The sequence below is a fragment of the Puma concolor genome, chromosome B2 (genome assembly GCF_028749965.1).
Source record: "Puma concolor isolate L17-30 chromosome B2, mPumCon1.1.hap2, whole genome shotgun sequence".
Lineage (NCBI taxonomy): Eukaryota > Metazoa > Chordata > Mammalia > Carnivora > Felidae > Puma > Puma concolor.
Window position 1 is genome coordinate 150,338,244 of NC_141671.1, and position 26,103 is coordinate 150,364,346.

At 44.0% G+C, this 26,103-nt stretch overlaps 1 protein-coding gene across 2 annotated transcripts; it reads right to left on the minus strand.

The window, feature by feature from the left end:
* Positions 1 to 652: 652 nt before the first annotated feature.
* Positions 653 to 26,103, minus strand: CB2H6orf118 (chromosome B2 C6orf118 homolog). 2 transcript variants are annotated; one of them, XM_086705969.1, is made up of 10 exons: positions 26,002 to 26,103; positions 19,206 to 19,888; positions 18,239 to 18,361; positions 17,350 to 17,409; positions 15,577 to 15,701; positions 9,178 to 9,236; positions 5,395 to 5,576; positions 2,535 to 2,588; positions 1,919 to 1,980; positions 653 to 870 (listed from the first exon to the last, which is right to left on the minus strand). In XM_086705969.1, the coding sequence occupies exons 1-10, from the start codon at positions 26,024 to 26,026 to the stop codon at positions 810 to 812; spliced, it is 1,434 nt and encodes a 477-aa protein (XP_086562095.1). In that variant the 5' UTR covers positions 26,027 to 26,103; the 3' UTR covers positions 653 to 809. The 2 variants fall into 2 exon arrangements, with proteins under 2 accessions (XP_086562095.1, XP_025781663.2); XM_025925878.2 differs by having other exon boundaries at positions 653 to 893.

Here is a 26,103-nt window from a genome sequence, read left to right on the forward strand (position 1 = left end):
AAATGCTTTTCAAGAAACTGGACTTGTATTAACTCTAAGCGCTCAGGCCACATTATAGGCAAAGTGGGGGTCAAAAAAATCAAGTCACAACGTTGTCATGAAGATCACAATCAGTTGAGACGTGTGTGGTGCAAAGCCAGGCCAGGCTGGAATGTTTCAGAGCACTGCAACACTTACAATCAGTAAAGATGATTTAATTGAGTGAGTATTAACTACATGATCACTACATCTTATCAAATGTATGTATATAAACTTGCACTGGCAAACAAGAAACATATTTGATCAAGCATAAGAGACTCTTAAAAACTGAGAACAAACTGAGGGTTGATGGGGGGTGGGAGGGAGGGGAGGGTGGGTGATGGGTATTGAGGAGGGCACCTTTTGGGATGGGCACTGGGTGTTGTATGGAAACCAATTTGACAATAAATTTCATATATTGAAAAAAAAGAAAAAAATATGAATCAAAGATTTAAATAAATAATAATAAGACAAAAAAAAGGAAACATATTTGATCTGTATTGTAGCAGGGATGAATTTCTTATTTCTATCAAATAAGCAAAAAGTAGTTTTCCTTGGAGAAAACTATTAAATGAAAGCAGAAAATACCCTAACAACTACTATTGTTATGAATATGTACACAAAGTAAAACTAATCACATGCACACATGTATTTATTCCAGTATCTTGATGCATATAGTGCATTAACTTTATTAGAAATTAAAACTGAAAAAAACTGACAAAATGAGATGTATCTTGATTACTTTATACATCTGCAGACATTCACGCTATGTACATGATGGCTGTGAATTTTCATGGGTCATTTTTCCAGTCCCTTGAGGGCTGTTGTCTGTTTCCTTCAAGTTTACAAATTCTGTAATGAAATCCCAAAGGTTCCTTAAACACAACAAATGAATACGATAGATGAGAAAGAAAGTACCTTAAGCATAAAAGGAAATTTTTAAATAAACATCTATTTCAGCACATATTTACTCAAAAATACACGGTGAGACTTTGTAATCTTCCACTTTGATTTTAAAGGATTTTTTGTAGCATTTTGGCCTTGAGTGTAGCAAAGATTCTCCCTAACTAGGGGGACAACCCCCTGCAGACTACACACAGTGTGGCAGCAGAAGCAGAATTTACCTTGAAGATAGTGATGTTTAAACTTTAGGTCCATTCGCTCTCGTGGCCAGAACTATGGAAGGAGCCTCCCCAATTTGGTATTTTTAATTCCGTCTTCTTTTCCATTGAGGACACCCAATATGATCTAAGACCCGACAAAACCTGGATCCACCCGTACGGTTCACTCAGCAACCATTCCAACACCTTTCTCTGGTGACTTTCTCTACGACGTAAACTGGAAAGTAGGGTGTTCTGTTTCATAGAGTCCTTTGCAGCTAAAGATGCCCTGGAGACACAGTGCTGGGCCATGAGATATGTGTGGATCCCTGGGAAGGGCCTTCCCCTCTCAATAAAACAGAAAAGCCTCATGATGAGAAGCTCCTTGGCTTTTGTCCCTTTCTTCCCCCTTTCTTCCTCCGTGGGACAGAGATTCATGCCTCTCGACAGGCATATTTAAAAAAAAATTTTAATGTTTATTCATTTTTGAAAGAGAGAGCATCAGTGGGGGAGGGACAGAGAGAGAGGGAGACACAGAATCTGAAGCAGGCTCCGGGCTCCAAGCTGTCAGCACAGAGCCCGAACCTACGAACCATGAGATCGTGACCTGAGTCAAAGTCGAACGCTTAACCAACGGAGTTGGGCTAAGCATTCTTAAGCACAGGATGAAACATGTCTATTCAACACTCATGAATATAAACACTTCCAAAGTACTGTTTAGTCTAATCTCGGTCTGAATGGATGGTTTTGAGAGTAGCATGAGATTGTCCCGCTTCTCCTATCATGACATCAATACTTACCGCTGCTCCCGCTCACTTGTCTCATGCTTCTCTAGGTTCTGCTTCACATTGTTTTCAATAATCTACCAAGAATAAAAAAATCATTGTTTCCGTATAATGGCATGGTGTTGCTCATACATATCAACAAGAACATTGAACCAAAATGGAATACAATTTCTGGAATCAGGCATAACATACTCATGTATACCATATATAATACAGAGGAATATATATATATCCTAGAAGTAGAACTATAATCAGTTAAGCAGCAGATTCTTAGTACGAATTTTGGAGGGCTATCCTGAAAGTCATTAGAGGAGCCAGTTCACTACATTCCTTGTCACCACGTAAACTCATTACAGTTCATTGTTAGGTGTGGAAGGGTTAGAGGAACGGTCAATTCTGATTGGTATATCCAACTATTTAAAAAGGTTGTTTATTTTTTTCACTAATACATTAGGTTACACCTGTCCAGTTTTAAGCTACTGTCTACATACTGAGATATTCCTAGCATTACAGAAATTATCGTTTAGAAAGATAAGGCATATATTCTTATTTTGTATATGACACAATACAAGAAGCACACAGCACTAAAGGAAATAGTTCTATTGAAAAACACTGATTCACATAAACTTACATGTATTTTCTTCTTTAAAATTCGATTTGCTGTTTCTAATTTTATAGCTTCAGTCTGAAGGAGAAATGGTTTTAAAAGTAAGATACTTGGTTAAGAATATGTGTTAAATACTTTTCCCCACTTATGGAACAAAAATATGTAAATGATGTTATTCTAAGTTCAAAAGTAGCCAATAGCACATCATTTAAAAACATGAATAAACAAAGCGTGACTGGAAGGACACGTAGTAACACAGATCCTAGCCCTCTAGATCAAAAATGAGAGGACACAAGGGTTGATATTACAAAAGCCTAGAGAGTTTTAGGGAAATTCTAAAGCAGTTCCTCAATTTTCATAACTAATCACAGAATCTGTTAAAGTGGCTTGATACAATATAAAAATACAAATATCAGTAAGTCACATATATACCAGCAATAACTGATTACAAACTGTAATGTAAAATGTTTTTAAAGTTGCCATTAACAATAGTAACAGATGCCATAAAGTCCCGAGAGCAAACATAAAAAATTAAGAGCCGATGCATAAAAATAAATTAAATAAATGTAAAATGACCCTTGATGGGAGTGTGAATATTGTAAAGCTGTAACTTCTTCCCCAATTAATCTATAGGTTCGCTGTAAACACAACCAAAATACTGAGAGTATTATTACTGAAACTTGAAAAATATTTAATACTGTGAGTGAGAATATCCAAGATAATTGTGAGCAAAATAATGACGGGCAGAGGGTGTAAACATTTGCTCATTCAGATTAGCAGTTACATCAGTGAACCTAGATAGTATATAATTAAAAACCTAAATTGAGCTTTCATCCCAATTCTGCTGCTTTCTCACTGTGACCTCAATCAAGTTACTGAGTGTATCTGTGCTGTGGTTTCCTTATCTGAAAAAGAGGGTTAATAATGGCTTAGGGTTGTTGGAAATTATACGAAATAGTATTTTTTAAATGTTCACAGTAGTATCTGGCACACTGTAAATCCCTGATGCATTTAGTTATTTTTTATTTTGGTTAGAAATGACATATTTCAGGGGCACCTGGGTGGCTCCGTCGGTTAAGCCTCGACTTCGGTTAGGTCGTGATCTCATGTTCGTGGATTCGAACCCCGGGTCGGGCTCTGTGCTGACAGCTCAGAGCCTGGAGCCTGCTTTGGATTCTGTGTGTGTGTGTGTCTCTCTCTCTGCCCCTCCCCCCTCTCAAAATAAAGAAATATTAAAAAAAAAAAAAGGACTATAAACAAAATCACAGAAAGAAATCTGAACATACTATTTAAAATTTTTTTTTCAACGTTTATTTATTTTTGGGACAGAGAGAGACAGAGCATGAACGGGGGAGGGGCAGAGAGAGAGGGAGACACAGAATCGGAAACAGGCTCCAGGCTCTGAGCCATCAGCCCAGAGCCCGACGCGGGGCTCGAACCCATGGACCGCGAGATCGTGACCTGGCTGAAGTCGGACGCTTAACCGACTGCGCCACCCAGGCGCCCCTGAACATACTATTTTAAAAGAAAGAGAGAAGTCAAAATAAGTTTAAACCACTACTAACTTCCTATACACTTTATAATTCTGGTTTTTAAAAAAATTTTAATGTTTATTTTTGAGAGAGAGAGAGAGAGAGAGAGAGAGAGAAAGAACATGAGTGGGAGAGGGGCAGAGAGAGAGGGAGACACAGAATCTGAAGCAGCTCCAGGCTCTGAGCTGTCAGCACAGAGCCCGACGCGGGGCTTGAACTCATGAACCGCGAGATTGTGACCTGAGCCGAAGTCGGACATTCAACTGACTAAGCCACCCAGGCGTCCCTTTATAATTCTGCTTTTTAAAAAAAGATTGAAAAAATAGTGCTGGAAAAATCTATGTAATTATATAACTATGAGACAAAGAATAATCATATATCATTTATAAACTCTATAACAAAGTGGTAACATTGAGTCAGATATTGCACAAATTAATTAGGTTATGACATACAAAAAGTAGAGTACCATAACATTTCAAAACACAGACTACAATTTACATTATATTGTTCATCATTGGTTCGTCAAAATGGTTAGTAATAACTGTTAAAGACTACTTCTAGTATAGTAGACTTCCTTTTCCATGGCAGTAGCGAATTTCTATCTTCTAGCATAATTGTTCAACTCACTGAAAATCTAACTACGAAGTTTCAATGTGACACAATGAAAACTGTTAGGGTTTTGGAACCCCCAAAGTATTAAGCTTGAATCCCAGCTTTGCCGCCTCTAACCTGTGTCACGTGGGGCAGGTAGTTGCAAACCCCTCTGAGCTTCAGCTCAAGCTACTTAGTACATATCAGATGACAATTGTCATCACCTTCATGACAAGCATCTTCTTTTTTTTTTTTTTTTTTTTTTTCAACGTTTTTTATTTATTTTTGGGACAGAGAGAGACAGAGCATGAACGGGGGAGGGGCAGAGAGAGAGGGAGACACAGAATCAGAAACAGGCTCCAGGCTCCGAGCCATCAGCCCAGAGCCTGACGCGGGGCTCGAACTCACGGACCGCGAGATCGTGACCTGGCTGAAGTCGGACGCTTAACCGACTGCGCCACCCAGGCGCCCCGACAAGCATCTTCTATACAAAATTGTTAAGAGACATCAATTGACCTGAAAGAGATCCACTTTGCACCTTACCAGAACTCTACATAATTTTTATCACCTTTATTTTTGTTGTTTTAGCTAGATCTCTTCATTATTCTAACCATTTGCTACCAATGTTTTGCAATTAAAATATATTTGGACCCAACTGTCCATTATTTTTCACCCAATGGCCAAATGAAATTGCTTTAGGTGTTTGCCAACCTCTTCAGGCAAAAGAACAATGTAGACATTCAAATGAATAAACTACATACCTCTATGCTTTTAATCCTATTTTCAGTGATATGTGAAATTCCAGTATGAATCAGAGTCGTTTTAATTTCTCTTTCAAGATCATGAATTTCATCCCATTTACTGAGTATTTCACACCTCTTCTTTTCAACCTTCTCAATAAGGGTAAGGTGATCCTCATCCATTACATTTTTCTTAGATGATTCTGAAAATATTTTTAAAAGCAAAGTATTACTGTGTTTAATATGTCATCTCTTATGAATAGTATTATGCATTATTAACACTGGTGTATGTTATATACTGCCATATATAATGTGTGTATATATATATATGTGTGTGTATAATATATATATATAAGATATATAATGTGTATATATATATTTTATATATATAATGTGTGTATACATAATGTGTATAATGTGTATATATATGTGTATATAATATATATGTTACATATATATTATATATAATGTGTATATATAATGTGTATAATGTGTGTATAATATATATATTATATATACATAATGTGTGTATATATATAATGTGTATGTGTATATATGTGTATAATATATACTATATATATAATGTGTGTATATATATGTGTATATATGTGTGTATTATATATATATTATATATATTACATATATATAATGTGTGTATATATAATGTGTATAATGTGTATATATATGTGTATATATGTTATATATATGTTATATATAATGTGTATAATGTGTGTATATATAACGTGTATGTGTATATATATGTATACATATATATACACACATATATATACATATATACATATACATATATGTATACATATATATTATATATATAATGTGTGTATATATGTGTATATTATATATATTATATATATTACATATATATAATGTGTGTATATAATGTGTATAATGTGTATATATGTGTATAATATATATACTATATATATAAAGTGTATATATATACTGTGTATAATGTGTAGAGTGTGTGTATATATATGTAATGCTAAAATATAATAATGTAAGTCAAGGTTCAAGCACATCAATAAAAATGATCTGATCCGAGAATGGGGACATGCCTCTTCTAATTCATTTATATTATCAAAAAGTATCTACTGAGTGCCCAATCTGAGCACCTAACACAGTGTGGGGAAGGTATGAGGACAACTCTGCAGAATCACGGCAAAGTCGATAACCAAACGATGAACAGGCGTTAGAGAGGCGGAAGGGGACGGGGAGACGGAGAGGGGGCGGAAGGGCAGATTTCAGTACATTTCAGTAAAAAGAAAGGTTTGCAGTACTGTGGGGACTTTGAGGGCCAGGTGCGTGGCATCGGTAAATAACACTAGGAAGGAAGCAGGGGGAAGACCCGAAAAGGCCTTATAATCTATGTTGGGACATCAGTCGAAGCTGTGGAAGGCTTTTAGGCCGGGATAAACACAACCACACAAAGGTCACTGTCTACAGCACCAAAAGTGGAAGAGGAAGAGCAAGGCTGGAACAGGAAAACCAGTCAGAAAGCCACTGCCATCATTCAAACAAGATCAGATCAGGATGGTGCCTGTCACCTAGAGAAGCGGAGAGATACAAAAATGATTTAAGGGACTGGAAACAAGGAGGGCTCACGGGATCTGAATGTAGAGGAAGAGGTAGATATCCAAGTAACCCCTAGGTTTCAGCTCTGCCACAGCTAGGGACAGATGCGGTGCGAAGGAAGTGAGTTCACTGCAGCAGAGAGGTAAGATTCCATGTAGGCCATTAACTCCAAGCTCTGCTGAGGTGGTTGATGGGGTGAGGAGGGAAAGATTTCTGCCACAGGTTTCCTGACTTGACCTCCATGTGTTTGGTGGTGTCATTCATTGAAACAGAGAGTTTAGTCTTGACGGTGTTGGGTTGAGGCACCTATGGGATACTCAAGTGGACACGTCCAGAGGGAAGTTGGATATACAAATCTGAAGCCAAAAAAGAGATCTGGGCAGGAAAGAGTTGGAATCAAAGATGTGTGTGTTGAACCAAAGACATGCCAAGGCTCCAACAGACATCAATATCTAAGGATTCAGAAAGGAGGTGGAGACATTGACAGTAACTCACTTAATGATACAGTACTTGAGTTACTAGAATGTAACTCATTAGAGGTAACTCACTAGAGCAGAAGACAATTTTTTGAGAAAGAATGACTACCCCTTTTTGATAGAAAAAAAAAAAAAGGCAAGTCAAAAGAGTGATAATGCTTACCTGTACAAAATGAACAAGATGGAAACCACTGCCATCATTCAAACTTGCCAGATTTGGAAGAAGGGAAAACTCTGAAGGTGAGTTCTGAAATCTGGGGAATGAGCTAAACAGATGCATGAGGAACTAACCAAGCAGGTAGAAACAGCCATAGTTAAGCTTCTACCCACGAAGTCTGATCCCCACCTTAACCTAAGCTGAGCGTTTTAACCTGCAACAATTGACTGAGGGCACAGAAGTCAAAAGGGATGTGAAGTCACTAAAATGACCCAACTGTTACCCCTTTTCTACCTAAGGAGGAAGACTGAGGCACCAACATGGGGAAATTCCACAGGAAATGTATGGTTGGAGGAGAGGCTCCTGAATGAGAAAGCTTTGGGAAAAAAAGAAAAGGATGAACACAAGCCACCAGATTTCTTCAATAGCACTGGAAAAGTGTCAGAAACAGCTAGAATCAAATATTAAGAAAAGCTTACTTCAGTTTTAGAAATTAGTAACATCCTTTTGTTTATTTTTTTATATCTTTCATTTTATCCTGTTAGCAATTGACAATAAAGCCCTTAGATTTAAAAGAAAAATGGGACAGACACCATATGATTCCACTCGTAAATGGAATCTTAAGAAGAAGGAGGAGAAGGAGAAGAAGAAACAAACAAAAAGCAGAATCAGACCTATAACTACAGAGAACAAACTGATGGTGGGCAGAGGGAAGGGGATAGAGGGATGGATAAAGGGGGTGAAGGGGAGAAGGAGGCATAGGGCTCCAGTTACGGAATGAGTAAGTCATGGGAACGAAAGCAGAGCATAAGGAATGTAGTCAATGATACTATAACAGCAATGTACTGGGGCTCATGGTAGCCGTGCTCGCGGTGAGCGCAGAGCATATGCATAAACTTGTCAAATCACCAAGTTGTGCACCTGAAACTAATGTAAACATTGTGTGTCAATGCTACTCAAATTAAAATTAAGAAAAAAGGAAAATGGTGGGCTTGTGTTAGGAGACAGCAAGGACACGGAAAATGGTGAGCTGGAGTTCCATCCATGACCCGTGTGGAAGAGGATCCCAAGAATAGGCAACGTGGATGCAGGAGAAGGGTGGACCCCACCACGCTCCGAGCCCTGAGAAGGAGTCAGAAGACGAGCACTGAGCCAGCCCCACAAGAGACCCTCAGAGGATGGCCAGCAGGTAAATCACATGGGTGTTGCTCACAGGAAGAAAGAACTAGCAGGAGGAAGCAAGAGACTCCAGCAAGAACCTTTGAGGCCAAGGTCTTCTAAGAACTTAAAACAGGTCATATCTGTGAGTATATCCTAAAAGCTGCTGGGCGGGGGGGTGGGGGGGGGGTGGGGCGGGGAGGGGTTGTTTAAAAGCTTAACCAACTGAGCCACCCAGGCGCCCCTCATTTGGTCAGTTTCTCGGGCTCTCGTCCAAATGTCTTGGTCAAAACTTAACGGAATTCTTTCTACAGGAGGTCTTGGCTTAACTCAGTGTTCTACTAAAAACCACAAAGATCTGAGAGAAGAATGAATTAGTGCACAGGTTGTATCTGGCTCCCGAGAAACACAATTACTTGCCCGACTCTTCCTTAGCTGATTGCAGCAACGCGCGTTCCACCTCTAGTTCACTTCTGAGTCTACAGGTTTGATAATAAAAAGAGGGTAAAACATCAGAACTCCGTTTGCACCGTTCTTCCTTTGTCTATTTTATGCCACAGGTCTTTTTTAAAAAAAAATTGACAAATACCAAGTGATCTCGGTTTCTATCAAAAAAGGTGATTTTGAACATCGACGTAAGGTGAGAGCCTACAGCCGTCAAATTAAATAAACCAAAGGATACTTTCCTACCAAGGTTGCACAAGCCACTAGCTGAAGAAGCTGGAAAAATAAATGATCTCCCATAGGGTTTATGGATATTATTTTGTTACTTGAATTTCTACAAAGCGGGGAAGCAAAGAAACCAGCGTTTACACTCTGAGACGAACCAGAGACGAGGGCCAGTGGAAGCACGTCACTGCTGTTGGAAGGCACACCTCATGTCCCCTGTGCCTTTCGATTTCCTCCCACAGACACAATTCACAAATTCCAGTACATTTACGCTAAAAGTAAAAATGCGAGAAATATTAGGAGCGCCTAGGTGGCTCAGTCAGTTAAGCGTCCAACTCTCGCTTGTGGCTCAGGTCACAATCTTACAGTCTGTGGGATCAAGCCCCACATTGGGCTCTGTGCTGAGCCTGAAGCCTGCTTGGGATTCTCTGTCTCCCTCTCTCTTATATCCCTCCCCCTCCTGGACTCTCTCCTTCTCTCTCAAAACAAATAAATAAACTTAAAAAACATTTTAAAAGAAGGAAATGAAAACAGTTGTAATTTCTTTGTATCCTCCCCCTGGTTCCAAAGGAAAAAACAAAAACAAAAACACGAACACAATAATTAAACTAAATCAACTGTATTATCTCTGATTTGGAGGGAAAAAGATGGGGGCGCTAATACGTACAGAAAACCCCTGCGATTTGGTTACCAACATCACTACCACAAATGAGTCGATGCTGCCTGCCTACAAGAGGCCTAATGGTTAAGTATTTTCACATACGTTAGCTCATTGCATCAGAGATTAAAAGAAATAGAGAGGTATTATGACCCCCAATGTTAAGAGATTGAGATTAAGTGAATTAATAATAATCGTAACAGTCTTTTCAGCATGTAGATCCAGAGCATTTAGTTTCTAGAAATGTTTAATGTATTACAGTTTCAAGTGTGATGTTCTGTCCCATTGATTTTTCTTCTTCTGAGACTTTAATTATGTACAATGGATCTTCTTTGCCTGTCTTCCACTTCAACCACTTTTTCTCTGACTTTCTTTTCTTATCACATTTTCATTCTCTTGCTTGTTCTCCCGCTTTTCTCTAACGCTCTTTATTGTAGTGTCACTCAAGACTATTCCTGCTGGGAGCGTCATAATTTAGTCTGGATCTATGACATAATCTTGACTTTTCCAACTAGCTTTTCCTCAGTGGCCAAACCTTGATTCACATCTTCCTTTTTATTGCCATTCATTGCTGTGCTTATTGTTTACATTACTGACTCCAGATCGTTTTCATATCCAGAAACGCTCTTCAGGGAATATTTAAGTGTGGAGCGTTGTGGCAGTTTCCTTCTCCGACTTTTTGTTGTTGTCGGATGGCCGAGATTTTCATCAACTAAATTGCTTGGGCCCCCATTTTCTGTTCTCTCTTGAAGCCATTTGTACAGACAGAGATCACTTGCACCTCTGCACTGTGGTGGGCAGGGCTAGTGGTTCGGGGAGTGTTTGAGGTACAGGTTTCTAAATCTCCCTCCTCTGCTTCTTTTTCTCTTCAATGCACAGCTTTAAAGGATGCCGATCACTTCCTCTTAAACCTGTTCCCACCATATCATCATTTCAGAATTGGCTCTTTGCTTCCACACTCACTCCAAAGTCCTCTCCTTCTAAGTTAGTGCTCTGAGAGACCGACCAGTAACATCTGTTATTATCTGTATTATTTAAGGAAGCTGCTCTCTCTCCCTCCCTCCTCTCTCTTCCTCTCTATCTCTCCCTTCTCCCCCTCCCTTTCTTCCCCCACCCCTCTATCCTTGTCTCTCTCTCCCTTTCCCTCTGTCTCCCTCCATTTCTCTCCTCACCCCTCTCTCTTTCTCTCTCTCCCTCCCTTTCAAGCCTCATCCCTCTGCCAGCAGAAGAAGAGATATAATAAAGATTAGAGTAGAAATAAACAATATAGAATAAAAAAAAAAAAACAGAGAACAGATCAATGAAACTAAGAGGTGGTTTTTTTGAAAAAAATAAACAAAATTGATAACCCGCTAGACTTCTCAAAAAGAAGAGATAGGGGATAAATAGATAAAATCACGAATGAAATTGGACTTACCACAACCAACCCTTCCAAAATACAAACAATTATCAGAGAATACTATGAAAAATTCTATGCCAGCAAACTGGACAACCTGGAAGAACTGGACAAACCCCTAGACACCCACACGCTTCCAAAACTCAAGTGGGAAGAAAGAGAAAACTTGGACAGACCCACAACTAGTGAAGAAATTGAATCAATTATCAAAAATCTCCCAACAAATAAGAGTCCTGGGCCAGATGGCTTCCCAGGGGAATTCTACCAGACATTTAAAGCAGAGTTAATACCTATCTTCCTCGAGCTGTTCCAAAAAATAGAAACGGAAGGAAAGCTTCTGCACTCATTCTATGAAGCCAGCATTCCCTTGATTCCCAAACCAGACAGAGACCCCACAAAAAAGGAGAAGTACAGGCCAATTTCCCTGATGAACAGGGATGCAAAAATGCAGCCCCTCCTGGGCTGCAGTGCAGGGCTGGTACAATATTTGCAAATCATTGTGGTACATCACATTAATAAAATAAAAAATAAATTAAATAAATAAATAAATAAATAAATAAATAAATAAAAAGAAAGGATAAGAACCATATGATCCTGTCAATAGATGTAGAAAAGTATTTGACAAAATACAGCAACTTTTCTTCATAAAAAACCCTCAAGAAAGTTGGGACAGAAGGAACATACTTAAACATCATAAAAGCCATATATGAAAAACCCACAGCTAACATAATCCTCAATGAAAACTGAGAGCTTTCCCCCTGAGATCAGGAACATGACAGGGATTTCCACTCTCACCACTGTTGTTTAACATAGTGTTGGAAGTCCTAGCCTCAGCAATCATACAACAAAATGAAATAAAAGGCATCAAAACTGGCAAAGACGAAGTCAAACTTTCACTTTTTATAGATGACGTGATACTCTACATGGAAAACCCAAAAGACTCCACAAAAAAGCTGCTAGAACTGATACGTGAATTCAGCAGAGTCGCAGGGTACAAAACCAATGTACAGAAATCAGTTGGCATTCCTATACACCAATAATGAAGCAACAGAAAGAGAAATCAAGAAATCTATCCCATTTGCAATTGCACCAAGAACCATAAAATACCTAGGAATAAACCTAACCAAAGAGGTAAAAGATATGTATGCTGAAAACTATAGAAAACTTATGAAGTAAATTGAAGAAGACACAAATAAATGGAAAAACATTCCATGCTCATGCATTGGAAGAATGGATATTGTTAACATGTCAATACTACCCAAAGAAATCTACACATTCAATGCAATCCCAATCAAAATTGCACTGGCATTCTTCTCAAAGCTAGAACAAACAATCCTAAAATTTGTACGGAACCACAAAAGACCCTGAATAGCCAAAGTAACGTTGAAAAAACAAACCAAAGTGGGAGGCATCACAATCCCAGACTTTAGCCTCTACTACAAAGCTGTAACCATCAAGATTCGCACAAAAACAGACACACAGACCAGTGGAATAGAAAAGAGAACCCAGAATGTACCCACAAATGTATGGCCAACTAATCTTTGGCAAAGCAGGAAAGAGTATCCAATGGAAAAAAGACAGTCTCTTTAGCAAATGGTGCTCGGAGAACTGGACAGAAACATGCAGAAGAATGAAACTAGACCACTTTCTTACACCATTCACAAAAATAAATTCAAAATGGATGAAAGACTTAAATGTGAGACAAGAAACCATCAAAACCCTAAAGGAAAAAATAAGCAACAGCCTCTTTGACCTCAGCCGCAGCAATTTCCTGCTCGACACGTCTCCAAAGGCAAGGGAATTAAAAGCAAAAATGAACTATTGGGACCTCATCAAGATAAAAAGCTTCTGCACTGCAAAGGAAACCATCAACAAAACTAAAAGGCAACCGATGGAATGGGAAAAGATATTCGCAAATGACATATCGGATAAAGGGTTGCTCTCCAAAATCTATAAAGAACTTACCAAACTCCACACCCAAAAAACAAAACAAATAATCCAGTGAAGAAATGGGCAAAAGACATGAATAGACACTTCTCCAAAGAAGACATCCAGATGGCCAACCCACACATGAAAAGATGCTCAACATCACTCATCATCAGGGAAATACAAATCAAAGCCACGACGAGATATCACCTCACACCAGAGTGGCTAAAATGAACAAATCAGGAGACTCTAGATGCTGGTGAGGATGTGGAGAAACGGAACTCTCTTGCACTGTTGGTGGGAATGCAAACTGGTGCAGCCGCTCTGGAAAACAGTGTGGAGGCTCCTCAAAAAATTAAAACTAGAACTACCCTACGACCCAACAACAGTGCTACTAGGAATTTACCCAAGCGATACAGGAGTGCTGACTCATAGGGGCACATATACCCCAATATTTATAGCAGCACTTTCAGCAATAGCCAAATTATGGAAAGAGCCCAAATGTCCATCAATGGATGAATGGATAAAGAAGATATGGTTTATATACACAATGGAATACTACTTGGCAATAAGGAAGAATGAAATCCTGCCATGTGCAGCAATGTGGATGGAACTGGAGGGTATTATGCTGAGTGAAATAAGTCAGGCAGAGAAAGACAGATACCACATGTTTTCACTCATATGTGGAATTTGAGAAACTTAATAGAAGACCATGGGGGAGGGAAAGGGGGGAAAACAATAGTTTCAAACAGAGAGGGAGGGAGGTAAACCATTAGAGACTCTTAAATCCAGAGAACAAACTGAGGGTTGATGGGAGAGTGGGGGAAGGGAAAATGGGTGATGGGCATTGAGAAGGGCACCTGTTGGGATGAGCACTGGGTGTTGTATGGAAGCCATGAACCACGGGAATCTACCCCCAAAACTAAGAGCACACTTTACGCACCGTATGTCAGCCAATTTGACAATAAATTATATTTTTAAAAATTGTATTTTAAATTATATTTAAAAAAAGACCTAAGTCAATGGAATGGCCTCCCAGGATCACAGCTTGGAAGGCGCAATGTGGTAAAGGTGATGATACCCTCCCAGGCCATCTACCAATCAATTCAATCCCTACCAAAGTCCCAAAGGCCATTTCAGCAGAAATGAAAAGGACGTATCTTTAATACAAAGTCTGCAAAAGGGGGCGCCTTCGTGGCTCAGTCATTTCAGTGTCCAACTTCTGCTCAGGTCAATATCTCGTGCTTCATGAGTTCAAGCACCACATCCGGTGCATTGCTATCAGCACAGAGCCTGCTTCAGATCCTCTGTCCTCCTCTCTCTCTGCCCTTCCCCCACTTGCTCTCTCAAAAACAAATCAACATTGAAAAAAAAAACTCACTCCCCTCTCTCTCCTCCTTCCTCCTACCCCCTTTCTTTTTCTCCCCATCCCTCTGTCCTTCTCTCTCCCTTTCCCTCTCTCTCCCTCCCACTCTCTCTTCACCTCTCTCACTGGTCTTAGAACATGTTATGTTTTCTACCAGTTCCATTGTTCTCCCTTCCTCCACTGCCCTTTCTGTCACGAAGGTTTGTAGAAAGACCGTAGATAACGATTCACTGCCATTTGATGTGCATTTTTCCATTTTCAGGTATTCTGAAGTCTGGATGCTTTTTGTCTTCTAGTTATACTGAAGGCACCGTTTCATTTTTTGGTTTTTGTTTCCTGTTTTGTTTTCTTGAGTGTGCTGGCTTTGCTTCAGTCTTTTTTTTTTTCACCCTCTACAAAACATGCGCCCTATCCAATTGTTATTTCATCTGGAAGACTATACAGAAAGGTCAAAAGATGTTTTTAAGTTAAGAGAAAATAATAGCCCATTCATCAAAGGTGTCTTGACTTTGCAGCTGGGTCACCTACCAGTAGGTCCCCAGGAGACCACCACGGAAGACGAGATTCCCTCGGAAACCATCCCAAACCACCGTCCCCCATACAAATGCCGGGTTTGGTTGAATTTCCCAGTCACAGATGTGATGGCTTGGGAAAGGGGCCAGATGACAGGCACACTGTTAGCGAAGGCAACACATCTCACCCAACAACGCAGGAAAAATGTAAATACACACTTGTCACGTGGCTTTAATACATTGTACAATAGTATAATCCCAACGTAAATCAAATCAGACTGTCAACCCTCACTTGTCATTATGCTCCAAGGCAGCCTTGGTGGCCGTCACAATCGCCCTCAGCTCCTCCCTGGCCTGGTTGACATCTGCTGTCTTCACGGACCTCTTCTCCAGCCCCTTGGCATTAGCCAGCAGAGTCTAGGAGGACAAGGCCGTAACGGGTGAGACGCACACAGGAAGGAATATTACAGTGTATTCAAGATATTTTGAGTCAAAATAGAAATTCTAGGTAAAATAGGTAAATAGGAAAATATGGGAGGAGGGATAACTCGTCATGTAAAGATCTGGACAAAATATTGTTTTAAAATTTATGAAGGCTTTATTTTACGAAGACATTTAAAAAGTGGTGGGGTTTCACCGTAGGATGTGGAGACACAAAGATCCCTGCCTCTTTACATGATGGGCTGCCACATTTCCAGAAACAGAAAGAAAGAGCTGATGCCCTGTTGGCCAGGGAACTTTTCATGCTGGTGTTTGATTGAAATTAGCGCACATACGTTCATCTGGACTCAAGGTGAAAAACCCAAGGAACAGGGTAGGCCACCAACCGGAGCCTTTGCTTGTTCCTCTCAAACAAAAGCTTACTTTTCTGGGGCACCTGGGAGGCTCAGCGAGTTAAGCATCTGACTCTCGGTTTTAGTTCAAGTCATGATGTCACAGTTCGTGAGGGGGAGCCCCGCGTTGGGCTCCGTGCCCTGACAGTGCGGATCCTACTTGGGATTCTCTCTCCCCCTCTCTCGGCCGCTTCCCCACTCATGCTCGCTCGCTCTCAAAATAAATAAACTTTAAAAGAAAGGCTGTCTCTCCCTCTTCCTCTGCTCCTAAGATGAGGTAAGATAAAGTAAAATAAGACAAAATAAAATTAAAATAAAATAATGAAATAATTACAGATGAAAAGAAAAGATTTCAGGAGTAAATCAGAACTGACCTCCCTGTAAGGCTGTGATGTTTTTCAAATACAAGGCAACTGTACTTCCCAATTTATAAGACAGAATTCTTAAACTTTATTGAATTCAAAAAGTCAAAAGTAGTTTTAGTAATGCTACATCCTCTTAGTTTTTGTGAACGAGGGAGTTGATCTCGCAGTCTATTTTCCTTACTAGAACATCCACAGGTGCGACCTCAGCCTGGAGGGGACACCTGGGGGCTGTCAGCAGTTAGGCGAGGACACCATGCACTTGTACGTGCTGCATTACCTCTCCCACTCCCCTTCTGGCCCCACCCAGGTTAGCAGACGTAGGCTTCAGCTTGTAGGGGTCCGTGGGATTAGATTGGGCCCCCCAGGTAATTCAGGATAGTTTCCCTATCTTTAGGTCTGTAATCTGCCTGCCCCAGACACCTAAGTGTCAACATCCAATGGGATTATACCTGGACACAGGTATAACCTGGAACTCCCAGGAAGTATCTGGGTGCCATAGACAGAGCTGGGGATCATCAGTATAAAGGTGAGCAACCAGAGAAAGAGGGAGAAAAGGGCCAGTGCTGAGTGAAACAGCCATGGGAGGACAGGGTTACAGGGGGATGAGCCAGAGAGATCCCTGAGAACTGGTGGCCAGAGACATCGGCACAACACAAGCAACATGTATGTCTCTCCTCCACCCCACCGCTGGCGCTCACTGCGAGCAGAAGGTGAAGTCCTTACCCACAAGGCCCTCAGCTGGTCTCCAGCTTTTCTACTATGGAAGCAGATGGGGCCTCTTGGATTCTGAATGTTTTCTCCTGCCCATGAAATATGAAAGAATGAAGAAACAGGCTCTATTTAGGCACTTGCATGATCATTCATTACCTTATACTGTGATGTGGTCTGGGACCGCAGGAGTATTGCCATGTAGAGTTCGTATTCATCCTATACCAAAAAAAAAAAAAAAAAAAAAAAAAAAATCCATTGAAAACGTGTTTAACACTACTATGTAAGTTTCTTTGCATGTATAAATAATATGGAAGTTAAGGATGTCAGTCTAGATCATTTCAAAAATATAAAATGTTCCTTCCACATATTAACCAATATGCACAATAAAGTGTATAAAATCTCACCAACCTGGAAGCAGGTCTGAATGTTAACTATGGATCACCTCAGAAGAGTATCATCAAATACTCTGACACGCACACACAGCACGTGATCTCCTGCCATATGGGTGCTCTGGGGACTTGGGTCCTGCCGACCTGCCAGAGATGGGCTCCCTAGGGATGGGGACATTCTCTGGAGAACAGGCCACTGTATTCCTGCTTTTAAGTATCCTCGTCTTTAGGATTTGGATAAGAGAAACATGTGTAAGAAAACCCGTTTCAACTCACTTTTGATATGAAGCTCAACGTTCATCATGAAATCACAACAAACTTATAATTCCATAAGAATTTATATAAACTTACTATGCATAATTATAAATGTTTATATGTTATATATATACAATTTGTAAAAGTCTATAAATAGTTGGGAAGCTTTAGCAGGAAAGAAAATGGGCTTAAGGAGTGAGCTAGCTGGTTGTTTATTCACATATCCCACTGGTGATTTGCGTGGCCATAAGCACATTACTTTGAGTCTGTGAGTCACTTTCCGTCTCTGTAAAATGGAAGCCATGATACTTGGCAGGAATTCTGTGAGAACAGCAATCCTGTGTGCAGAATGTCATGTATGGCTCTCAACTGTTATGTGACAAATATACCCTTATTATTACCTTAACTTCTTTCAAGATATCCCCAAATATCAAAGAACTATTGCAAATATCTTCAAAGACTTTTCCATAGACCTGCAGTCTGTTGAACTGTTGGGAGTCACATACACACACGTTCTGGAGCTCCTGGTAGAAAAACAGAAACAGACATTTCAGGATGTCTTAATTTTCCTTTCCAAAGAGTTTCTCAGGGGGAGGAATGAGAATTTCCATGGGGTTTTCTATCAGCGGGTCCAGCTCATACCAGCCCAGAGCTGGGTCTGGGCAGAGCCAGGCGGCCAACCGAGGAGCCTGAGGAGGTCTGTTTGCTTGATTGTCCAAGGCGTGTTTGTCTTTGTTTTCTTCATTCACCTCCTTGCACCCTGTATTTAAGGACTTGCTGCACCCACAGGGTCCTTCTCTTTCCATTAGTCCTCTCAGCCAAAACCCTCATCAGGTTTGGTTTGGTTACTTCTCGGGCACACTGCTACTTCCTCTCTTCCCGTAGTCTCTCTCTTGCATCACATGCCTGGTCACTGTGCACGACTCACGGCCCCTGGGAGTTCACTAAAGCGCCTCCCATCACACTAATTATCTTCCACAGACACGAGTGACTCAGGGCAGAATGTGCCTCTGTCACCTGACTGTCTACCCCCGCCTCACTCTGCCCTCAGTGCTTTCATAGCAAGTTAGGCAAACCTTTCCTCAGATGCATCTGCTATCCATGAACATTGTATATCACAGTTGCCGGGCAGCATCTGATGCTCTCCCTATGAAATCACCTCCAACTGATTAAGTTTCTGGATTTAGCCTTCTTCTACTTCTCCCCGTGGTGATTTACCTCGTGTCAGATGTTCCCAGCCCCTGGTGGATATCTACATCCTACCCGGAAATGTAAATGAGGTGTCTGAATGCGGACGTCCACCCACAACATTTGGACACCCGGAACTCCCGCAGTGTGCCCACGGGACTGCAAGGTCAACCTCCTTACCTGTTCCAACTTCTTCTCATGCCGTGTCGCTGCCTGCCTCCCAGTGAAGTCGTTCTTCCGGAGATGGTGCTTCGCAAGAACTTCTTTTTGGAAACGCAAGAACTTCCTGTACTTGTCCGTCTTCGTCAGGCCGGCTAAGTACGAGCTGATGTACTGATACTCATCCTTATGTTGGGGAGGCATCACGCACTGACGGCTGGACTCCACCGCTCTGTACTTGAGAACCTTCATCTCTGGCAACCTCAGCTCTTCTCTCCTCCGCCACTCGGGAGAACCCTCTTTCCTCGGAGACTTCCTTTGAATGAAATCCTCTTCTGCAGTGTGGGAACTATGCTCCGCGGGGTTCAAATACCTGAACAGCGGTGTGTTCTGTGCCTCATTGGGCCCCAGAGCTGTATTGATGGTAAAATAAGCCAGAGCGTCTTTCATCTTGGTGATCTCCTTATCAGATTTTCCGGTCGGCTTTTCCACCTGGAAGATCTTTTCCCCTTTTGGTCTATTGGCGTTGGGCCAGTGATACAGGATGGTCTCAGGAGGCCTGTAGAGCTTATTGGGATTCAAGTGCCCAGAGGTGTAAAGATAGACATCCTCTCTGTGATCTTTCTGAAGCTTGTTCAGAAGTGTCCTTAGATTGCATAAAGTCTGAACACCTGGCACCTCACAGTGTTTCCACCGCAGGTAAACTGGTCAGGAAAGATAATGAGACTATGAAGTCGGAGGTTCCACAATAAGACAATAAGACAATAAGACCGCTGTGTGTATCTGCTGAGCTGCTACCTCCCAGTCCCAGAGGAGGAGCTGACAGACACGAGAGGAAACAGCACACAGGCCAGGCCTGCTGCAAACGGGGGGCTGCTAGGTGCACATGATGTGCAGGTCTGATCAGAGAGCCCAGGGCCCCGCAGGGGCGCACCTGGCTGGCTCAGTTGGTAGAGCGTAAGACTCTCGGTCTTGGGGTGGCAGGTTTTAGTCCTATGTTGGGTGTGGAGATTACTTCAAAATAAAGTAAGACAGAGAGGGAGAGAAAGAGAGGAAAGAAAGGAAGAAAGGAAGAAAGGAAGAAAGAAAGAAAGAAAGAAAGAAAGAAAGAAAAGGAAAGGAAAAAAGAAAAGAAAAGAAGGAAGGAGGAAAGAAAGAGAGAGAGAAAGAAAGGAGGGAGGGAGGAAGGGAGAAGGGCGGGGAGAAAGGGAGAAAGAAGGAAAGAAAGAAAGAAACCAGGGCCCTACAAAGCCAAGAAGGAGGAGGATGGGGCTTTCGATTCAACAGAGGGTTTCTTACAATATTAGCAAAGGTTCTGAAAGGGAAGTTTAACGGCATAATTAGAATTCATAATGATGATGCTCAGAGACACCCAACATAGGAAATAAACACAGGTGTTTTCTCTCTCAATACTGAAATGTCTCAGCGTCCCTGACCAAACCCCCAGGGACTGACAAGTCAGTCACCCCTTCTGCTCCCATCCCCGCTTGTAGAAGATAAGGAGCCACGGAGTAAACCCCGTGGGAGAGCTGACGGGGACCCCAGCTCCTTCCACAAAGGGCCCAGCTTCTCATATGTCCCCGTGGTGGGGTGCCACGTGGGCACATGGTCCAGGACATAAAACTGGAAAAACCTGGCTGTTTGAATCAGACTCCTAACCACGTGAGCTCTAAACGCTTACATAATCTCTCTGAATCATAATTTCTTCCTCTGAAAGATCAGGATAATCATCCTACTCAAAAGGGTTGATTGACAGCTAAATGGAATCGCTTTTGGCAAAGAAGCACACGGCCTAGAACAGACACTCCACGAACGGTATCTATTTTCAGGAAAGGACTACAGCACAGGGAACACCTTGCCAAATGCTTCTGGTAGAACAAGAGTTGACCCAGACTTCAACTCGAGGAAAGGAGATTTCGGCCACGCGCCGTGAGGGCCCCGGAGCCACGAGCATACGGCATAACTTTCCAGAGAACCCCGGAGGAGTAGCTGACCAGATCTGCGGTCCCACACGTCAACCTGGGCTGGGGAGGGCGCTGGCAACAGAGCCCTTGAGGGCCCACCCTGAACACCCCCCATCCAAGCGTTGCCCACATCCGTGACCCTGGGCCCCACGATGATTCCATCTGTGACTAGTTTCATCCCCATGCTGTAAAAGGGAAGCAGAAGGACTTATGTGACCCACTCGGGTCCAGACACCTCTCGAGGCAGGTAGCGTGTTGGGTGGGCCTCACCTAATCACATGAAGATGGTCATAGAGGAGGGGTCAGAGGTCGGGGGCCATGAGGAGAACTGATCCCTGAATACAGCATTTGTACCAAACTGTTGGATCAGCTCTCTTATCCCACAAGTGCCTGGGCTCCAGGGGAGGGCTTTCTGGGACCCGTGCCACATCCAAACCCTGACCAGTCCACGTCCAGAAGCAGTGACAATAAATCAGGACACAGTATTTCCTCTGTTTTCACCTGTGAAAAGTAAGAAAGGCCCAGAGAACATGAAGAACCGGGGTAACTTCTGTTACCATATAACAAATGACTACAAACAGCAGCTTCAAACCCGTGTTTCGCTCAAGGTTATATGGGTCCGGACTTCAGCCTGAAGGGGCTGGATTCTCCACTGGGGATATCACAACACAGATATCAAAATGTGGGCCTGGCTGAGCTCTTGGAAGCCTTGGAAGTGGGGTGGGGAACCTGCTTGCAGCCTTATTCCTATTGATGAGCGAATCGAGTTCTTGCGATGGTAGGACCGAGGTCCGCACTTCCTCGTTGGCTGTTGGTGGGGGTGACGCTCAGCTCCTAGTGGCTGCCCTCGTTCTAAGAATATGACTTCCTTTTCCACATTTATTCATGAAGCAAAACAGTTAACTCTTGGTCTCTTTCTGAGACCCTTCATCCTTCATCCCTGAACCCCCTTCACATACTTCTCATGCTCGACCTCCGACCCCTCCACTATGACCAGCTTCGTGTGATTAGGTCGGGCCCACCCAACATGCTACCTGTCTTGAGGTCTCTGGTGCCGTGGGATACAGCACAATCGCAGAGCACTCTGTCCCCCTGTTCAAAGGCTTGGGGACTATGCCAAGTGTCCACGAGAGGTCAGGCAAACTTGAGCCATTCCAGAATTCTACCCACCTCGGGGATACTGCCAAGCCCAGACCACAGTCTCCCCTTCTCCCTGTTGGTTAGCTTCTTACTTCAAAGAAACCACTCATAAAATGTTAAAATATCAACAGAACATTTTTTCAAGACAGATGATCATACGTAATCAAAGGCATCAACACTTAAAGAAGGTGCTAAAACCACATCGTATTTGTTGGGCTTCTCCAGAGGACAGAACCAAAAGGGTGTAGAGAGAGAGAATATACAGAGATTTCTTCTAAGGAATTGGCTCACGTGATTATGCTACAAACCCACCTGATGCCCAAGGCGTTCTGCTGGAGAATTTCCCTCTTGTTCTGGGGGAGGGTCAGTGTTTATTCGAGTAAGGCCTTCGACAGCAGACGAGGCCCGCCCACATTTCAGAGAGCAATCTGCTCTACTCAAAGTCTACTGGGATAAATGTTACCTTCATCCAACACACATCCTCAACAGAGACATCCAGAATGAAATTTGACCAGACCTTCTGGGCACCGTGGCCTAGCTGCGCTGAGAACTAAAATTCCCCATCACCTACACGATACCAACTCTCTTCGGAAAGGAGGAGAAAGAGGCATTTCTGGTGTTGTGCTATCCTGTCGATTTTATTTCCCAGAAGGCTTTGGAACCACCGGAAAATGAGCAAAATCATTCTCCTGAGAGCGGCCAGAGCAGAGGCCCAGGGCCGTGGGGAACCGGCCAAGCCAGGCTGGGTGCTTGAACTCCTGAGAGAATCTACAGGGGGAAGCCTCCATCTGTGCAGATACTCGGGTGTGTTTTGCCCCATCCGGCATTTTAATCGCCTGTCGGGGGTCTACAACGCTTCTCCAGATCGTAATCCCTCTCTCCTGATCTCCGCACACGGCCTCGTCCTGTCCTCGTTCACTCTCTGCCACCAACCGTCACACGCTTCCGGGGCGATTTCGACAGTTCCTCAAGGGAAGAAACTGTGTTTTTATTAACATCAGCCGCGTCAGAAAGAGACCAAGAGTTAACTGTTTTGCTTCATGAATAAACGCGGGAAAGGAAGTCATATTCTTAGAATTTGAAATAATAATATAAAATTTTACTCCGCACCACACCGTGCTCTCTCCCTCAGAGGATTCCGCACCAGGAATCATGTTCGTCTTGTTTTGTTTAAGTTTATTTATTTATTTTGGGGGGGGGAGGGAGGGGGGGAGGGAGGGAGAATCCCCAGCAGGCTCCACACTGCTCGCCTGGAGCCTGACACCGGGCCTGAACCCATGAACTGTGACATCATCGCCTGAGCGGAAATCAAGAGCCAGACACTTAACTGACTGAGCCCCCCAGGCGCCCCCATCCCACCGGGAATCCCAAAGGCCAGTAGGAATGAGCTATGAGTACCCGCGACAGGGAGACCGTGGGAGCGTCTATAGTGCAGTAGTGAGAAGCGGGAAAGCACCTCACCTTAATTATCCTGCAATCGCTGGGCCCGGAAGGCGGATTCGTGAGCCCACCTCCCATTTCTATGCTCCTAACAAAGGGACTTTGCAGAATTAAAGTTATGCCCTTAAAATAGGGTTTCCTGAATTACCTGGGGGACGCGATCTAAACCCATGGGCCCCTAACAGCACAGAACCTTCCCTGGCTGCGGCCAGAAGGGGCCACTGGGGGCTCTGGGATGGGGGTGGGGGGCCAGGTGGGGCCCTGGGGAGAGGCGTCCAGGAGCTGACAGGCGACAGGGACAGGACCTCAAGTCCTACAACGGCAACAATGTGGGTCCTGCCCGACAACCTGAGTGATCCTGGAGGACAGTCCGCCCCAGAGCCTTCAGAAAGGAAGGGAGCCCAGCTGGTACTGAGAGTTCTGCCCAGAGAGACCCCAGCAGGGCCCAGCAGAGCCAACCAGACTTCTGCCCCACAGGACAGAGATGCGGAGTTTGGTTTGCTTTGTGTCACTACATCTGTGGTCATCCGTTACAGCAGCAGCAGAAAACGAACGAATACAGCAAGAGGAGTGCAGGCTACGCCGTATCCAGGACTGGACAGGCCAGTTGGTGATGACGGTCAGGGGAAGGCTTGCGGCCAGTGGGAGGGGCGGGAAAACCACCCAAGAGACTTGACAATTCGGGAGAGCCAGCACTGCGGGGAGAGGGGATGGGTGGCCACCACTGAACACCATCGCCCCCTCCCTGGAACCTCCCAACCCAGGGTCCCCCACCCCCTAGATCCCAAAAGGAAGAACGCAGTGATGCCTCCCAAAGTCAGGGAGAAGCTTCAGTTCCTTTTATTATTATTAATTAGTTAATTAATTCAGACAGCACAAGCTGGGAAGGGGCAGAAATGGAGGGAGGGAGGGAGGGAGGGAGGGGGAGAAAAAGAGAGAGAGGGAGGGAGAGAGAGAGAGAGCCAAGCCACCTCCTTGCTGTCAGCACAGAGCCTGACTCCGGGGCTCAATCCCACCAACCTTGAGATCGAGATCGTGACATGAGCCAAAAGCAAGAGTCCGAGGCGAAACTGACTGAGCCCCCAGGCGCCCAGAGGCTTCAGTTTCTTTACCTACGTGTTAAACAAAAAAAACAACCTCAAAAGCCTGGGACGCTGTAAATTTCTAACCACCGCCTGCGGCACAGCTTGTGCGATGCCTCGGCCCTTATTTTTTGCATTTCACCCGATCTCCTGGCGTGGGGCCGGCCTGGCAACGAATTTCTCCTCCTCCTTTTGACTGTACAGAATATGCACTTATTAAGAAATACCAAAACAAAAAACAAAAAAAAAAGGACGCGCTGGTGTATTTCCCACCACCGCGTGGCACGTTTTGCACACACCACGCAGCCGCCCCGTGACTGGAACCTTCTCGGGCAGTGCCGGGGGGGGGGGGGGGGGGGGGGGGGAGCGGCGCTTAGGGACCACGCACACAGACACTGCAAGGCCAGCGTGAGTGACCAAGTCTGGGAGCCCCCGCCACCTCCCCATCCCGCCACCCAAAGGAGCCCCGCAGACACCGCGGGGGCGCGCGCAGAAACGCGTATTCCGCGCCAGGCCGTCTGAACAATCGGCCACCGTCCGTGGCGGGCAACAGACCTCACGGTGCGCGGGCACAAAGGGACTCTGGAAGGGCTGAAACAGCGCACCAGGAAATCCATTCAGACAACGTGCCCGGGGACTGGAGATTATCATGGGCCATTATCATGCAGAGTCTTTATTAAAAAAAAAAAGGGGCGGGGGACGGGGGTGGTGGAGAGGTTTCTCGAACACAGCTCGTCGAGTCATTGCACGGGGAACCACCTCGCGGGGCGGCCCGCCTGCGGTCTGCGGCTGCCCAGCGAGGCCCCGCAGGACGCGGCGCCCCGGGACGGGCCCCGAAGCGGGGCTCTTTACAAAGGGCGCTCCCAACGGCTTCTAGAAATCCCGCCCTCATCCCTCCTCCCGCCGGGGGACGCACACGAGCACGTGCCCACACGCACTCTCGAGTGCACACACGCACGTGCGCGCACACGACCTTGTTCCTTTGAACGTGACCCTGAGCTGTTCCGGGGAGGCACCGCATCCCCCGCCCCCCTCCGCACGCAGTCCCAAACCCGGGTGACCCGGCGGCCGAGGCGCAGCCGCCAGAAGCGGTTTCATTCGTCACACCAGGCTCAGGGCAACCGGGGCCTGGACGATCACACCGCGAACGGACGTCAGGCGGCGCCCACGGCGCGCTCGGGGCGCACTTACACTCGGGCTCTGACTCCCGGGCCATCGTCGCTCCGCCGCAGCTCCCGGGAGCCCGCGGTTACCACGGAGACGGGCAAACATTCGGAGCCCCGCCCCCGCGGG